The following is a 19,337-nucleotide window of genomic DNA, read 5'->3' on the forward strand; positions in this document are numbered from 1 at the left end:
TTAGCAGTAAGAATCTGCCTGCCAGTGTAGGAGATGCAAGAGACATGGGTTCTATCCCTGGACCAGGAAGATACCCTGTAGAAGGAAATGACAACCCACTCCAGTATCCTTATGGACTGTAGACCACCAGGCTCCTCTGCCCATGGGATTTCCCAAACTCGAACACTTCTGAGCATGCAACCTTTTGGAAAGCTCAAATTTGAAGGTAAAAGAAGTAACCTAATTGTTCATTAACAGAGGAGTGTATAAAGAAGATGTGGTGTATATCTACAATGAAATATTGCCCAGCCATTAAAAAGAATGAAATAATGCCATCTGTAGCAACATGGATGGACCTAGAGAGTTTCATACTGAGTGAAGTAAGTTAGACAGAGAAGGAGAAATATCATACGGCATCCCTTATATGTGAGATCTAAAAAGAAATGATACACATGAACTTACTTACAAAACAGAAGGAGACTCACAGAAAACAACCTTATGGTTGTCATAAGGAGAAAAGGATAGTTAGGGAATTTGGGATGGTCATGTATACACTGCTATATTTCAAATGGATTACCAACAAAGACCAGTTGTATAGTACATGGAACTCTGCTCAACATTATGCAGATGGGAGGGGAACTGGGGGAGAATGGATACATGTACATGCATGCCTGAGCCCCTCACTGCTCACCTAAAACTATCACAACATTGTTAATCGGCTCTACCTCAGTACAAAACCAAAAGTTCAAAAGAAAAAAAAAAATCTCAGTTGTAAAACCTTTGTACTCACCTGTGTTTGCTTAGCCATAAATTATTTTTGACTGTTTTATTTCAGTAAAACCCCTATTATGATTCTCCATTGTTGACATCTCTTTCATTTTTCCATTTGTCTTTAACCTTCCCATATTTAAAGGTTATTTCAAAAGTCCACATAATTCAAGCATTTATAAGAGAGGTTGTTACAGCCTGGAAACTCAAGAATGTTTCCTGAATGAATAGTTGAATCTTTATTCATAAATTTAGTGAAAGAAAGAAATTGTGCTGAGCCACTATTCTGAAAACAATCTTCCAATTTTATGGAAAGCATGTTAAACAAAAAGACTCTAACAGGATAAATAAAGGGTTATAATTATGGGCAAGTTCAACAATAGGGAAAAAACATTCAAAATTTAAGATGGAGGAAAATTATATTTAAGACATGGGAGTAAACATCTTGGTAATCATGCTTCATTCATTTAACAAATATTCATAAGTATTCACCGGGAGCCTGTTCTGTGGCAAATCACACACACACACACACACACACACACGTAAGCCAACAAGCACTACTAATGAAAATATAAGAACAAATAAAAATGAATTATTTAAAGTAAGTATGAATGTATTAGTTTAGCATCTGCCTGGAATGCAGGAGACCGGGGTTTGATCCCTGGAGAAGGAAAATGGCAACCCATTCCAGCACTCTTGCCTGGAGAATCCCATGGGGGGAGGAGCCTGGTAGGCTACAGTCAATGGGGTCGCAAAGAGTGGGACAGGACTGAGCGACTTCACTTTCACTTTCATTATATTAGCAAAAAGCAGAACAAAAGCAATTACTAGCACATTTTTTGTTCGTTGGGTTCTTTGCCTTTGTTTTTAGAAGATGGTAAAAACCACTACCAAGTGTCCTTTTAAACAATACTAAAAAACAAAAAATACTCTGTATGACCATGAGGAACCTAAAAATGTTTTCTTGCCTATTGGCTCTTTTCAGAGTTCTTAATTTTATAGGATTATATCTCTAAAACCATATGAGGTGAAGTTATCTTCCTTTGCTTGATGAAAACCAAAATAATGCCCCATAATTTACTTTCAGAAAATCCAGATGACTTGACAAAAAGGTATTCATCACCTCTGTATGATGAATACTTTCAACAGTCCAGAAATGGAAGAGAAATTCCTGAATCTAATAAAGATTATCAACGAAAATATCAAAAATCAATATTAGTCTCTAAAGGATCACAAACAAGACAGGTAGACTATCACTGCTTCTATTCACCATCTTCCTGAAGGGCCTGGCATCAAACCAGGAAAGGCAATAAGATGTATTAAGTCTGAAAAGGGAGAAATAAGCCATTTTTATTCATAGGTGCATGGAGAAGATGCAAAGGAGTCTATAAGCAAACTACAGAGCTAGAACCAATAGGGGAATTAATACAGTCACTGCTGCTGCTGCTGCGGCTAAGTCGCTTCAGTCGTGTCCGACTCTGTGCGACCCCATCGACGGCAGCCCACCAGGCTCCCCCGTCCCTGGGATTCTCCAGGCAAGAACACTGGAATGGATTGTCATTTCCTTCTCCAATACATGAAGGTGAAAAGTGAAAGTTAAGTCGCTTCTGTCATGTCCGACTCTTAGTGACCCCATGGACTGCAGCCCACCAGGCTCCTCCATCCATGGGATTTTCCAGGCAAGAGTACTGGAGTGGGTTGTCATTGCCTTCTCTGATACAGTCACTAAACACAAATATAAATTTTATTTCTAGATACTAGTGAAATCATTAGAAAGTGAAATTTAAATTTCATTTATTAAATACATGGGAATTAATTTAACACAAGGTATACAGTCCTCTACCAAAAAAAAAAAAAAAATAGTCAGGATCTACATAAAAGGGAATAACATAAGACTCCATATATCAAGATGTAAATTGTCCCAAATGAATCCATAAATTCAACACAAGCCCAATATAACTACTAGCAATGTTTTTTGGTAGCCATTGAGAAGCTAATTCTATAAGTTTGGTGGAAATTCAAAGACCTAAAATAATCCTTGAAAAAGAAGAAAGTTTGAATTGCATTTCCAGATATCAAAATGTATATGAAGCCCCAGTAATTAGGACAGAAAGTTCTATTGGAAAGAGGATAAAATAAAGATGGGTAAGTAGGATCAAATCCAAAAATAGGTCCATATGTATACATCATCAATTGATTTTCTCCAAAACTGTCTGTGCAATTCTATGGGGAAAAAGATGGTCTTTCTGGGATAAGAGCTAGTGTCAGTTGCTCAGTCATGTCTGATTCTTTGTGATGCTATGAACTGTAACTAGTCAGCCTCCTCTGTCCATGTGATTTTCCAGGCAAGAATACTGGAGTGGGTTGACATGCCCTTCTCCAAGGGATCTTCCTGACCCAGGGATTGAACCCAGGTCTCCCACACTGCAGGCAGACTCTTTACCGTCTCAGCCACCTGGGAAGCCCCCACTTGTGCTGCTACCACACAAACACTAGAATGTGCTCTCAGAGATATCTTATTGTGGTTTTAATTGCATTTCTGGCAACTGGCTATTTGCATCTTTTGAAAGTACCTTGACTCCTTCCTCATAACATAAAAAAATTAACTCTAGATGGATACAAGATCTAAATGTGATCAATGAAACTATAAAACTTCTTAAAAATAAAGAAGAATTTCTTTATAAGTTTGGCAGCTTAGATTCCTTCAAAAGCACACATACAAACCCAATCAGAAAAGGAAAAATATTAAATTTCACTCTTTCAAAATTAAATATATCTGTCCCCCAAACACACCACCTAGAGAATGAAAACACAAGTTATAGACTGGGTTAAAATATTTGTGCAATGTATATCTGATAAGGGCTTCCCAGGTGGCTCAGTGGGTAAAGAATCTGCCTGAAATACAGGAGATATAGGAGACGTGGGTTCAATCCCGGGCTAGGGAAGATCACCTGGAGAAGGGCATAACAACCCACTCCAGTATTCTTGCCTGGAGAATCCCCATGGACACAGAAGCCTAGCTGGCTACAGTCCGTAGGGTGGCAAAGAGTAGGATATGACTGAAGTGCACTGAGCACGTATGCATGCACATATCTGATAAACAACTTGAATACAGAATAACAAACATGCCTATACATTTTAAAATAGTAAAAATAAATAATCTACAACCTAAAAATACATAAGCAAATGATGCAAAGTGATATTTCTCAAAAGAAATCACCCAAATGGCCAATAAGCTTAGGAAAATGTGTTCAACACCATTCAGTTCAGTTCAGTCACTCAGTCGTGTCCAACTCTTTGCGACCCCATGAATTGCAGCACACCAGGCCTCCCTGTCTATCAATAACTCCCAGAGTTCACTTAAACTCATGTCCATCAAGTTGGTGATCCCATCCAGCCATCTCATCCTCTGTCGTCCCCTTCTCCTCCTGCCCCCAATCCCTCCCAGCATCAGGGTCTTTTCCAATGAGTCAACTCTTTGCATGAGGTGGCCAAAATATTAGAGTTTCAGCTTTAGCATCAGGCCTTCCAATGAACACCCAGGACTGATCTCCTTTAGGATGGACTGGTTGGATCACCTTGCAGTTCAAGGGACTCTCAAGAGTCTTCTCCAGCACCACAGTTCAAAAGCATCAATTCTTCTGCATTCAGCTTTCTTCACAGTCCAACTCTCACATTCATACATGACTACTGGAAAAACCATAGCCTTGACTAGACAAAACTTTGTTGGCAAAGTAATGTCTCTGCTTTTGAATATGTTCTCTAGGTTGGTCATAACTTTCCTTCCAAGGAGTAAGCATCTTTTAATTTCATGGCTGCAGTCACCATCTGCAGTGATTTTGGAGCCCCCCAAAATAAAATCTGACACTGTTTCCACTGTTTCCCCATCTATTTCCCATGAAGTGATGGGACCAGATGCCTTGATCTTAGTTTTCTGAATGTTGAGCTTTAAGCCAACTTTTTCACTCTCCTCTGTCACTTTCATCAAGAGGCTTTTTAGTTCTTCTTCAATTTCTGCCATAAGGGTGGTGTCATCTGCATATCTGAGGTTATTGATATTTCTACCGGCAATCTTGATTCCAGCCCAGCGTTTCTCATGATGTACTCTGCATATAAGTTAAATGAGCAGGGTGACAATAAACAGCCTTGACATACTCCTTTTCCTATTTGGAACCAGTCTGTTGTTCCATGTCCAGTTCTAACAGTTGCTTCCTGGTCTGCATATAGGTTTCTCAAGAGGCAGGTCAGGTGGTCTGGTATTCCCATCTCTTTCAGAATTTTCCACAGTTTATTGTGATTCACACAGTCAAAGGCTTTGGCATAGTCAATAAAGAAGAAATAGATGTTTTTCTGGAACTCTCTTGCTTTTTTGATGATCCAGCGGATGTCAACACCATTACTCATCAACAAATGTAAATTAAATCCACCTTGTGCTTCTTCTCTCCTCGCTGAGTCACTCAGTTTTGTCCAACTCTTTGCAAACCCATGGACTGTAGTTTGTCAGGTTCCTCTGTTCATGGAGTTCTCCAGGTAAGAATACTGGAGTGGGTTGTCATTCCCTTTTACAGAGGATCTTCCCGACCCAGGATCTAACTCAAGTCTCCCACACTGCAGGCAGAACTGTCTCAGCCACCTGGGAAGCCCCCACCTTGTGCTGCTACCACACACACACTAGACTGTGCTCTTAGTGATATCTTATTGTGGTTTTAATTGTATTTCTCCAATGATTTATGGCATTGAATATATTTTTATATGCTTATTTGCTATCTGTATACTTCTGTAGTGAAATAGCTCTTTGCCCATGGTCTAAGTGAAATGTTTGCCTTATTTAAATACTGTTTAGCTTTGAGAGTTATTTATATATTCTAGATATTACTTCCTTGGGGAATATATGGTTTCCAAATAATAGTTTTTCACAGTTGGTAGCTTGTGTTTTCATGCTCTTACAGTTGTTTTGCAGGGCAAAAGATCTTAATTTTAAAGTCCAGTTTGTCATTTTTAAAAAATTTTATAGACTGTTGTTTTGTTGTCAAGTCCAAAGGCTCTTGGCCCATACATATATCAAACTTTTGTCCTGTATTTTTTCCTAAAATTTTTTATAATTTAACATTTTACATTTAAGTCTGTGATCCATTTTAAAGAATGTATGTATGAAGTGTGAGACCTGAATCAAGGTTAATTTTTCCTGCCAATGGATTTCAACTTTCTCCAACACTATCTGTTGAAAGGGTTATCCTTCCTCTATCAAATTTATTTCCCACTTTGCCAGAAAAGGTCAGTTGGGTATATTTGTGTGGATCTATTTATGGGTTCTCTGTTCATTTCCACTGAACTGTGTGTTTATCCCTGCACCAGTACCAAATAACCTCGATGACTCTAGCCTGAAATCAGATTGACCGATTGTTCTGACTTCTTATTTCTTCAAGATTTTAAAAATTATTCCAATATCTCTCCCTGTTCATATAAATTTTAGAATAATCTTGCCTGTATTTGTTTCTTAAAATCCAGATGGATTTTAACAGGAGTTTTATAACATGTGTATATAAATTTGGAGAGACTTGTCATGTTTACTGCTTTGAAACTTCCAGTTTGCAAACTCATGATGTCTCTTCATCTGTCTTCTTTAATTTCTTTCATCAGTGTTTTGTAGTTTTCAGCTTAAAATTTCTGTACATGTTTTCTGTACAAAAAAGACCACTCAGGGTCTTTTTTCAAGTCATTATAAATGGTATTATACTTTTAATTTTGAGGTCCACATGTCCATCGCTAATATGTAGAGATAAAATTGATTAGATACATTTATCTTATTTCCTATGGTGTTGCTGAACTCAATAGGTCTGAGAGTTTTCGGGGGTATGTTCTTTGAGATTTTCTCTATAGATAATCATATTGCCTGGCATTTTCACTTCTTTTCTGGTCCAAGACTGTCTTTACATCCGCTTTCCTTATTGAACTGGCTCTGACCTTTAGCTCTGTGCTGAAGGAGAGGGATGAGAGTGGATGTGTTTGCCTTGTTCCCAGTCTTAGGAAAACATACACAGTCTTTTGTTAGTAAGCATACTGCTAGCTATGGAGGAACTTCCCCACTCTGCCTGTGTTTCTCAAAGTCTTCACCATAGTTGACTGCTGAATTTTGGCAAAAGTTTATCCTACATAGATTAATGTGATGTAATTTTTCTCCTTTTCTCCTGATAATATTGTGAATTTTATCAACCAATTTTCAATTTGAAGTAATATGCATCCTTGAAAAAAATCCATTTGTGCTTGGTATATTACTCTTTTAATATAGATGAATTTTAACTAATATTTTTATTAGTTAGAATATTAGAAAGAAACTTTATGTCTGTATTCATGAAATATGTTTCTCTGCAGTTATGATCTTTGTCTGATTTTAATTTCAGGGTAACACTAGCTTCATAAAATGAGTGATGAATTCTTTTCTCCTTTTTTTTTTTTTTCTGGAAGAAATAGTGTATAATTCATGCTGCTGCTGCCGCTAAGTCACTTCAGTCGTGTCCGACTCTGTGCGACCCCATAGACGGCATCCCACCAGGCTCCCCCATCCCTGGGATTCTCCAGGCAAGAACACTGGAGTGGGTTGCCATTTCCTTCTCCAATGCATGAAAGTGAAAAGTGAAAGTGAAGTCTCTCAGTCATGTCCGACTCTTAGCGACCTCATGGACTACAGGCTACTAGGCTCCTCCGTCCATGGGGTTTTCCAGGCAAGAGTACTGGAGTGGGTTGCCATTGCCTCCTCCATAATTCATGCTAATACTTTAAAAGATTGGTAGAATTATCTAGTAATGCTGTCTGAGTCCAGGGATTTTTTTTTTAATTAAAAATTCAATTTCTTCATAGATATGGTGACATCAGCTTTCTCTGGCCCCTGCCCTGAGGAGAGATGAGGAGGAGTGACCCCTGGAGACCACAGTGAGGTTTGGGGACAGACAGCAGGTGCTTCCAGAGCGCTGTGCCCCGCAGAGAAGTGGGTTCCTACATTTGAGAGCTGGGCAGCTGCAAGGTGCAGGGAGCCGTGCTTTCTGGTCTCTCCAAGCCGACCTGTCAGTCTCTGCCCCGTCTTCACTTCTCCACCCTTAGCTAATATCATGAAGAGGACAGGACTTCCCCCAGGGCTCTGCTTATACCACTGTAAGCTGCTTAAAGTGCTTGAGGAATTGTAGTATGTGGTGAAGTTCTCTCCTTCTTGTAGAGGCAAGAATTGAGGAATTTGACTTATCTGTTGTCCGTTCACTTCTGTTGAGAAAACAGTGAGAAGTATTAGAGAAAGTCGAATCAGATGTCTATTCTCGCAGCTCCAACGGTCTCTCTCATTCTTCTTGTGTATTTTTCTCCTTTCCATGTCTCCCTGCCCAACTCCCTCCATCTTTCCACGTTTTAGTTTCTGAGTTTTTCTCAACATCCTGCTCTCTATCAGAAAATCTCATTCCTATAGTTTCCTGCAGATAATATTTCACTGTGCAGAATTCCCTGGAAGCAATCAGGGAACCCCAAACTTACGTGGTATTTGCATCCATAAGATCAACACTGGTGCTATGAGCAGCATTTCCCTCTTCTCCCTCGTCAGGAAGAGTTGCTGAATCTGCCTGCTCCTAAAGGGTTTCGCTTGTACAAGCTTTTCCAGCCCCACACACGTTTCTGTGGTCTATACTGCCTTTTGGAAAGAAAAAAGAAAGGAGTGACTGCCATTTGAGACAGCCAATCAGACTTACCCCTATTTTACTCACACATCTTAAAAAGCAGGGTGTGTTTGCGGATGCTGCCCCCCCCTGTGGCTGGATCTAAAATTGCTGACTTTATAACCAATTCTTCACAGAATGCTTTCTAATTTAAGTGGTATATATGTTTGTCAAAGCTTGAAAAGAAAGAGTTTACTCAAGCTGATGTTGTTTGGGGAGGAACAATTTGCCTTTTAAAATGGGATTTTTAAAATTTAAAACTAGGGCATCAGGGGAAACAATGGAAACAGTGAGAGACTTTATTTTAGGGGGCTCCAAAATCACTGCAGATGGTGATTGCAGCCATGAAATTAAAAGATCTTTGCTCCTTGGAAGCAAAGCTATGACCAACCTAGACAGCATATTAAAAAGCAGAGACATTACTTTGCCAACAAAGGTCCGTCTAGTCACAGCTATGGTTTTTCCAGTAGTCATGTATGGATGTGAGAGTTGAACTATAAAGAAAACTGAGTGCCAAAGAATTGATGCTTTTGAACTATGGTGTTGGAGAAGACTCTTGAGAGTCCCTTGGACTGCAAGGAGATCCAACCAGTCCATCCCTGGAAGGACTGATGCTGAAGCTGAAACTCCAATACTTTGGCCACCTGATGGGAAGAGCTAACTCATTGGAAAAGACCTTGATGCTGGGAAAGATTGAAGGTGAGAAGAGAAGGGGATGACAGAGGATGAGACGGTTGGATGGCGTCACCAACTCAATGGACATGAGTTTGAGTAAGCTCCAGGTGTTGGTGATGGACAGGGAAGACTGGCGTGCTGTAGTCCATGGGGTCACAAAGAGTCGGACATGACTGAGCAACTGAACTGAACTGAACTGAAGGCATCAGGAGGAAATAAAATGTTTCATTTTGCATTTCCAGTTTCATCAGAATCACACATGTGTGTCTCTGCATGTACTAATAGAATGTATTAGATTATAGACAGTTGAAGAGGTATAGAAAGGACTCATAATTTATTGTTAATAACCTAAGATCATGAAATGGAAAATAATACGTACCTATTTTTCTGTTGTCATACAGATTATTCTGGTTGTGAATTATACGATTTGGAGCTCATATTTATTGTCCCACTGTGTTATTGTACCACATGTCAGTGATTTTTAAAAATCAGTATAATTTGACAGGAAGCCTTATCTATCAGATATGACTTTCTCTAAGACTGCCTTAAGCTAAACTCTCAGATAGAATACATTTGTATGGTTCCACAGAATAGGTCATTTATCACAGCACTTACCAGCCCATAGTATGATCTGTTAAATGAGGGGACTGGCCTCATGATCTAGAGGATGTGTACTGGATCACATGCAAGAACTGAGCTGTCCTATACAGCAGGTACTAGCCACATAAGGCTACTTAAATGTAAATTAATTGAACTTAAATAATATTAAAATTTTAGTTCCTCAATCATACTGGCCATATAACAAGGGCTAAGTACCCACACCTGACCAGAGGCTATCAAATAGTGCAGATATAGGGCGTTTCACCATCTCATAAAGTTCCACTGAATGGTGATTCTCTACAGTGTAGGGTCTATGAAAACAAGAAACTTTGACTGTTTGGTGTCACAATTAAAGGCCTAGATATGTGGTATGCACTTAATAAGTGTATGCACTTAACATCACCATGTTCCCAGAAACTACTTGAATACCTGATAAATAGTAGATATTCAAGTATTTGTAGTATAACAAATAAATAGATGTGTCTGCATGTGTGAGTGGAGAAGGTGATGGCATCCCACTCCAGTACTCTTGCCTGGAAAACCCCATGGACGGAGGACTCTGGTGGGCTGTAGTCCATGGGGTCGCTAAGAGTCGGACACGACTGAGAGACTTCACTTTCACTCTTCACTTTCATGCATTGGAAAAGGAAATGGCAACCCACTCCAGTGTTCTTGCCTGGAGAATCCAAGGGATGGCGGAGCCTGGTGGGCTGCCATCTACTGGGTCGCACAGAGTCAGACACGACTGAAGCGACTTAGCAGTAGCAGCAGCAGCATGTGTGAGAGCTTGAACTCAAAATATTTCAAAGATCAGTTTAAAAACACCCTTCCATGACTGTAATCTGGAGTTGCTTGTAGCTATTTAGAAATGTTGCTTTTGGAAAATTGTGGTAAAACTCCAGTTCTGTCATAACAATTTATCACAGATTTGATGGCTCTTAAAAAAAAAAAAAAAAAAAGTGGTTCCCTTACAATCTGGAAGGGCTTCCTTGGTAGCTCAGTTGGTAAAGAATCTGCCTGCAGTGCAGGAGGCCTGGGTTCAATCTCTGGGTTGGGAAGATTCCTTGGATAAGGAAATGGCAACCCACTCAGTATTCTTGCCTGGAAAATCCCATGGACAGAGGAGCCTGGTGGGCTACAGTCCATGGGGCTGCAAGAGTCTTAGCAAATAAACCAATCTGGAGGCCAGAAGTCTGAGACAAGGTGTCAACAGAAACACACTCCTTCCAAATGTTCTAGAAGGGAGTTCTTCAGTGCCTCTTCTAGCTTTAGGTGACTCCAAGTGTTCCTTCACTTGTGACTATACCTCCAACCTCCTCCTCCATTGAGAAGCCTCACAAGGCTTTCTCACCTGTGTGTTTCTTAAAAGAAAAATTGTCACTGGATTTAGGCCCTACCTGAATAGTCCAGGACGACCTTATCTTTGTATCCTTAACTTTGTTTACTTTTACAAAGTCTCTTTGTCCAAATAAGTCACATTCACAGTTTCTGTGATTAGGATGTGGGCTTATCATTTGGGAGCCCGCTCTCCATCGCACTACAGGGTTTTTAATGTCTTTGCAGAATTGTCATGAAAATATATGAATGACAGAAATCTCAACATTTCTTTCAGAGTCAAAAGTGAATCTGAATCTGAATTACTGCATAATATGGAAAGAGAGAGAGAAGCAAGTTTAGGATGGCTGGAAAATGAAAATACCATGAGATGAAGTTTTTTGAAATGCACACTGTTGGGACAACTTTTTCTTCTCAGGCATGTGGGATTTGGACACCAAAATGAAGACAAATCTAGCAATGCTATGTTAATGAAGGCTTCTGCCCCATCCTAAAAGAGCAAGGGGTCTGGAGAGCACTTGGGGTTGCTTTTAAAGTTCCCTGATCTTCATGCAGATCAGGAGCCCTGCTGCAGTTCACACAGAAGGATGCAAACCAAGACAGAATAGTCACCCACTGGAGAAGGTTGCCCTTTCCCAACTCACACCATTGTATTTACTGTATGTTATCTCTGGATCTTGGGGTGAGAAATAGAAATTTGTTAAATGAAGAGAAAGAGACCTAGCTTTGCTTTGGTCTATGGACAAAAAGGGATCTCAACATGCTTAGTAGGAAATGATGGCCTAATCCCAGCTCACGTTCCCTATTAGTGGGTGAACAATCCAACGCTTGGTGAATTCTGCTTCACAAGATAGGAAGAGCCGACATCGAAGGATCAAAAAGCGACGTCTCTATGAACACTTGGCCGCCACAAGACAGTTATCCCTGTTGTAACTTTTCTGACACCTCCTGCTTAAAACCCCAAAGGTCAGAAGGATCGTGAGGCCCCGCTTTCACGGTCTGTATTCGTACTGAAAATCAAGATCAAGCGAGCTTTTGCCCTTCTGCTCCACGGGAGGTTTCTGTCCTCCCTGAGCTCGCCTTAGGACATCTGCATTACCGTTTGCAGAATACATGTATAAGATAGCCCTTATTCTCTAATATTCTTGTCAAAGCAATTTTAAAAGAGGACCAGATAGAAGAATATTTATAATAAACTGTTACAATTATTATCCTATGAGATTTTAGATAAGAAACAGTGTGGCCTTAACTGATCATGAATAATTAATACACATGTTCATTTTCACAATTACATGAAAAATTCATTCTAGCCAAAGAGGACAGCATCTGTAAAGTCTCTGAATTAGGAAAGAGTTTAATATGTCTATAAATGGTTAGAATTTTAAACTGGTTGATGTACATTAGGGAGTATGTGGTGGAAAAGAGGGAATGACAAAACTATAAGTAATTTAGGGGAAAACTGTATGTTGTCTTTATATCTTAATATAGAATTTTATCTTTATATCTTCTAATGGTTCCTCATTACCCAAAGATGAACAGGAAGTGATACGATTATATATACATTTTATAATAACTCTATGGTCATGTTCAATTCCGTTCAGTTTAGTCCCACAGTCGTGTCGACTCTTTGCTACCCCATGAACCGAAGCACGCCAGGCCTCCCTGTTCATCACCAACTCCTGGAGTTCACTCAGACTCACGTCCATCAAGTCAGTGATGCCATCCAGCCATCTCATCCTCTGTCGTCCCCTTCTCCTCCTGCCCCCAGTCCCTCCTAGCATCAGAGTCTTTTCCAATGAGTCAACTCTTCGCATGAGGTGGCCAAAGTACTGGAGTTTCAGGTTTAACATCATTCCTTCCAAAGAAATCCCAGGGCTGATCTCCTTCAGAATGGACTGGTTGGACCTCCTTGTAGTTCAAGGGACTCTCAAGAGTCTTCTCCAACACCACAGTTCAAAAGCATCAATTCTTCTGCATTCAGCTTTCTTCACAGTCCAACTCTCACATCCATACATGACTACTGGAAAAACCATAGCCTTGACTAGACAGACCTTTGTTGGCAAAGTAAAGTCTCTGCTTTTGAATATGCTGTCTAGGTTGGTCATAACTTTCCTTCCAAGGAGTAAGTGTCTTTTAATTTCATGGCTGCAGTCACCATCTGCAGTGATTTTGGAGCCCCCCAAAATAAAATCTGACACTGTTTCCACTGTTTCCCCATCTATTGCCCATGAAGTGATGGGACCGGATGCCATGATCTTCATTTTCTGAATGTTGAGCTTTAAGCCAACTTTTTCACTCTCCTCTTTGACCTTCATCAAGAGGCTTTTTAGTTCCTCTTCACTTTCTGCCATAAGGGTGGTGTCATCTGAATATCTGAGGTTATTGATACATATACCTTAATTATTTTTAAATCCCCTGTCTCATTTGCTTGCCTGTAGTAACATAAAATGTGCTGCTGCTGCTGCTAAATCGCTTCAATCATGTCAGACTCTGTGCGACCCAATAGACGGCAGCCCACCAGGCTCCCCTGTCCCTGGGATTCTCCAGGCAAGAACACTGAGTGGGTTGCCATGTCTTTCTCCAATGCATGAAAATGAAAAGTGAAAGTGAAGTCGTTCAGTCGTGTCTGACTCTTAGCGACCCCATGGACTGCAGACTGCTAGATACCTCGTTCCATGGGATTTTCCAGGCAAGAGTACTGGAGTAGGGTGCCATTGCCTTCTCCAATAAAATGTGCTAATTTAAGTTAATCTCATATCTCATTGTATCTCAGTTATTAAGATGCAGGATTCAATGCAAGAGTGTGATTCAGCTAGAAGAGGAAAGAACATCACCCAAAAAATGGATAAATGAACTTGGTATAATCTTTGCAGGAGGGAGTTAACTTATATTGGTTGAATGAGGAATTATTGCATCATATCAGCAGGAAGAATAGTTTTCCTGTTGACTTTATGACAAAGGTCTGTTCTTAAAAGAGGCACTGATGGATGCCTAGTTAACAAATCAATTAAATAGTTAAGCTATTGCAGTAACTTTGTACTGCCCCAACCTAACTATCTAGAAATCAATTTGGAAGATACTTGTCATGAAGTAGCTATATTTTTATATTCTGCTGGTTGGTGCAGGGCTCCAGGCACTGTTGCAACTCACACATGTTGCTGCTGATCAACTACATCATCTTATTGATGACACACAACTCTTCCACTTCCCACCAGATCTCCAAATCTTCTGCTTATCCTGGGCCAAGTATGCATGTAACAGCAGGTGACACTCTTCTCAAGGTCCCTTGTTCTTGTGAGACACTAAAGGAGGTAAGAGACAAGTTTTAGTGTGTTATGCAGGTTCTATTATCCTCATGGTCCTAGTATGTCCTTATGAGTCACAGTTCGTCCATGCTTTTGTCTGCACCCAACTTTCCCTCAAATGTTACTCTTGCTGGCTACCAGAGAATTCAGTCTCAACACCACATACAAAGATAACAGCTTTTATAGACTCTTCCAGCTCTAGCAATTGCCTGAATTCTAATCTCAATAACTGATCTCCTATTCGACACCATTAGTGGTTCTGCTTTTCTGATTGTAACTTCAGTGACACAAAGTCTAAGAGGAAAGGACTAAGGAAATGATTTTCATGATGATTCCAGATAACTATGACTAGACCCATGTTTGTCACGTGAGGGTCTTTAGGTAAAGCTGCCAGTTTGATGTATTATGGGGCAAGTATTCAACTTTAGACAACACATGTTCCGTATAATTGTTTGAAAGTCAAAAATTCAAAACCGAGAATGTATTAGTGGAAAGTTACTCTGGACACCTGTTTCCAAATGACATGGAAGGAGTTTTTGTTTAGAATTAAATCCTCTGATCCAGACCACAGATGAAGTAACCACAGGATTACCATTTCTTGTCTGAGGTCTGCAGGTGTGCATTTCAGCTGGGGTCCTGCAGCAGGAGGGCTCTCTCTTATTACACTCTGGGGTTTTTGTACAGCTTTTCCCATTACTTCAAGCACTGTGAGTTCCCGGACTGCACAAAAGTACTTTGCAGAGTCTCCCAGCTGTAAGGCTGAAATGGTGAGGCTGATGGAGTTCTGTGCTTTCTGAAGGTTTACAGAGTAGCGGCCATTCCTTGCATTTGGGCCAAGTGATTCCTGACGAATAAGGAAAGTCATCTCTCCACTGGGAAGCTGCTTGTACCAAAAAAAGTAGTGCGTGTACCCACTCTGACTTAATTCATACCGACATTTCAGAATGACAGATTGCTCTATTTGACTGGTTATGTATGGCTGGTCTTGAATAACTTTCTGGGCCACACCAGATCCTGTGGAAAAAAACAGAAAACCGAGCTGAAGTAGTGAACAAAATAATGTAGGAATTAGGCTAATTTGGCACCCAAAGAAAACCCAAATTGAAATCATAATAAATATGCTTTTCCCCAAACCTCCTTTCCTCCCCAAGTCCCTGTGAAGCTCCATGTGTCTGTGTGCAGGCCTTTCACCCCAGACACTCGCACCCATGTTTGGAAACATCCCTACCAGAGAAGGTGACGGCCAGGAACACCCAGAGCAGACTGGAGAGCGGCATGAGGTATGGATTCCCCTGCACAAACGTGCTCAGTTCTGCCTCAAGCTGAGAGTTCAATGTCTTTGAATGCCTGGCAGCACATATACATAGTACCCAGTACCTGTGTGACTCCCCCCAACAGGAAGTAGGAGTCGTCATGTTTATAGACCACGTGGCTTGTGCACAGATGAGAAAAAGTCTGACTCACCACAAACCTTTGTTTTGTCTACTTGTCTTTCTCTGGTCATGAATTACCTGGTCACTAATGACCTATGCATATCTGAAAGGGACCTGAAAAAAGTAATCCTCATGAAAGGTTTGAGTTGAGGAGAACTGAAGAATAAACAAGTTGACATACATTGGTAATTATTCAGCAGAATAACTTTACCAGCCCATTTAAAACATACTTCAGTATATGCCATGAACCCTTATAACCTATTTACAGTCATCATTTAGCCTATGCCTCCTTTCCTCATTCCAGAGTCTAATTACTCTTTTAAGAAGCTCATATACCTTCAGCTTTCTTAATGAAAGGTAGTCTTATCCAAATAGTTAATATATCTCTTGTTTACTGGCTTCTAGGGCTCTAGTTAGGTTTTCCTGTACATACATTACTTTAAGATCAACAATAACAAATCAGTCCCTCTGACTTTCAGAATCTATTCCATTATCTATGTTTTTATGAAATTATAACAGGAATAAAATATTTTTTGTACAGCTTTTCCCATTATTTCAAGTACTGTGAGTTCCCAGACTGCACAAAAGTATTTTGTGGACTGGCTGACAATGTAAGGCTGACATTGAGTCTTACTTATTAGACTCTGAGAAAGATCAGGGGATTCAGACCTGCTGCCTCCCAAACTAGAATCATACTTCTTAGACCATGTGTCTTAGAGTTGTCCTCATGTCACATTTTCTATGTCATTGGCCCAAAGAGTTCAGTCTCACTTGTTAGTGGCTCATTATTTTTCTCTTTGTAAAATAAAGTCAATAGAAGCATGCCAGATCTTTCTGTGACACAGTGCTATAATGCACTCCTGCCAAACTTGGTATCTACAGGCTGCAGACACTTAGTACCTGTCAATACCACAGAAGCTGGTGACTGAAGTTCTGTATACTGTTACAAGATCATGTAGAATGTAACTGTCAATCTTCCATCTGGTTTCTTTGTTTTAATGGAAAAATTAACATAAAATAGTCAAAAGCAAATAGACAAATAGAAAGGAAAGTACAGACAAGTTCTCTAAAACAGTGCCAGTCCTTTAATTTTAGGACAAGATAACTAGTGATGCAGGAATAAAAGTGTATATTTAGTTGAGATGTCTACTCCTCTGTCTCATTTCACCTCGGAGTGCTGACAGGCAGCTGATGCCCTGGTTAGCAATTATTTATAACTAAGTAGAAGAGACCATGGATGCCCACAGCAGCCTATGCAGTAGCATGATAAAATGAAATATATATATATATATATATATATATATTAACAGAATAATTACAGATATAAAGAAATTGATACTGATAAATTTTTATCAAAACACAGAACTTACTCTGATTTTACAGGCACTTTTTTTGATGCATAACTCTATGAAATTTTATCACATGTGTGGGTTCTTGTAACTGTCACAGAAATGACAATACAGAACTTCCATCACTCTAAAAATTGTCCCTTTGCACACGTTCTCACCCCTGCAATCCCTGATCACCCCCGGCAACTACTGATCTCCTTTTCATTTCTATATTTTTCCTTTTAAGAATGTCATGTAAGTAGAATTATACCTTATGTATGGGATCATTATGGATCATAACCATACTATCCAATGTGTTATACATCAAGCAGCCTTCTGAGATAGACTTTTTTCCACTCAGCATAACACTCTTGAGATCAGTCTAGCTTTTTGCATGTCTCAGTAGTCTGTTCCTTTTAATCACTACAGACTTTTCTCAACTAAGGATGGTTTGACTTGCGCTTATTGACTTTTAGTGGTGAGAAGGCCATATGCATTCGGTTGAGAGCATACTTTGAATTTTGATATTTTCCTGGGCTAGCACCATGCAGCGTGATATTCTCAGGTGATGCTGGGAGTGAGCTGAGCTTCTAGTCAGCCCCAGAATCAGGAGATAAACAACCTTTCTGTCCCCATGCAACCTTTCTGTTTTTCACTCTCAGCTCAACAGTCAATAAATTACATGAGATTTTCCTATACTTTACTATAAAATAAGCTTTGTGTTAGATGATTTTTCCCAACTGTAAATTAATGTAACTGTTGAGCATAATCAAGCTAAAATAAGGTGTTCGGAGGGTTAGATGTAGTAAATGCTTTTTTCTCCTTAATACAATATTTTCAACTTACAAAGGTTTATTAGAACGTAACTCCATCGTAAGTTGAGGAAGATCTATAAATAATATGTCTGTTTATTCATCAGTTTACCCAATGAAGATGTTTCCAGTTTGGGGCCATCACCAATAGAGCTACCATGAATATTCATCTACAGATTTTTGTATGAACATAAGTTTTTTTATTTCTCAAGCATTAATACCACAAGTGTGATTGCTGAGTTGTAAGGAAAGTAAATATTTAAGTTTATATGAAACTGATGTACCGTCTTCTAGAATGACTCTACCATTTACCCACCAGCAATGCATGAGTGATCCAGTTTCTCTGCATCGTTGCCAGAACTTGGTATTGTCAGTACTTTTAGTATTAGCCTTTATGACAGTTGTGGAGTGCTCTCTCATTGTGTCTCTAATTTACATTTCCCTAACTGCTATTGATGTTGTTCTGAATACCACTCTTTTGATGGAAATATAGTGGGCAAACACTTCCTGCCATTCAGTGGTTTGTCTTTTTCATTCTCTTAATAGTAACTTTCACAGAGCAATCGTTTTTCATTTTAATGAAATCTAAGTTTTTTTATGGATTGTGCTTTTGGTGTCCTGTCAAAAATCTTTCTGCCTAACCCTACTTTATAAAGATTTTCTCTTATGGTTTCTTCTAAGATATTTATAGTTTTACATTTGAATGTATGATCTGTTTTGAGACTGAATTCAATGTTTTATATAAGGTGTGAGATTTAGGTCAAGTTCCAATTATTTGCATATAAATATCCAATTGTTCCAGTATCATTTCCTGATAAAACTGTCCTCTGTTCAATTGTCTTTGCACCTTTGTCAAAAAAATCAATTTTCCCCACTTGTATGGGTTGACTTCTATATTCTTACTCAGTGACATGAACTTGCCAATGGTTTTTTAATTACCCTTTTAGCATCTGTAGCATGGTTTACTTTTCCATTCCTTATATTCATCATTTATGCTTTTGCTTTTTTATCCCTTGATACTTCTACCTAGAAACAGATCAGTTTTATTAATCAGCTTTCTCCCTTTGTGGGTCTACTTCTATAGTGTTACCCAGCAGCATAAATTTATTAATAATATTGCCTTATTACCATTTTCACACCGCAGAATCTGCATATGATTTTCTCATGTGCATAATTCATGTTTTCTTTTATTATATTGATTATTCCCTTGATGATTTGAGCTAGGAATAGATCAATGTTATTAATCATATTAAGAAAATTAACTATATTTAATGGTTATTTCTATTGTTTGCTTTAGAGTTCACCAATCTGAATTTTTAATTTTATCCTTTTAGATTATATTGGGTTTTATTTGTTCTTTTTCTATCTTCTTTTGTTGAAAGGTTATATAATTTTTTTTCAACCT

General features: G+C 39.2%; 1 gene segment (V, D, J or C); it reads right to left on the reverse strand.

Moving 5' to 3' along the window:
* Positions 1–14,843: 14,843 nt before the first annotated feature.
* Positions 14,844–15,674, reverse strand: LOC113899405. The segment is given in 2 exon segments: positions 14,844–15,373; positions 15,588–15,674. Coding segments are annotated over 2 exon segments (579 nt in total).
* Positions 15,675–19,337: the final 3,663 nt, after the last annotated feature.

The sequence above is a fragment of the Bos indicus x Bos taurus genome, chromosome 10, assembly GCF_003369695.1.
Source record: "Bos indicus x Bos taurus breed Angus x Brahman F1 hybrid chromosome 10, Bos_hybrid_MaternalHap_v2.0, whole genome shotgun sequence".
NCBI lineage: Eukaryota > Metazoa > Chordata > Mammalia > Artiodactyla > Bovidae > Bos > Bos indicus x Bos taurus.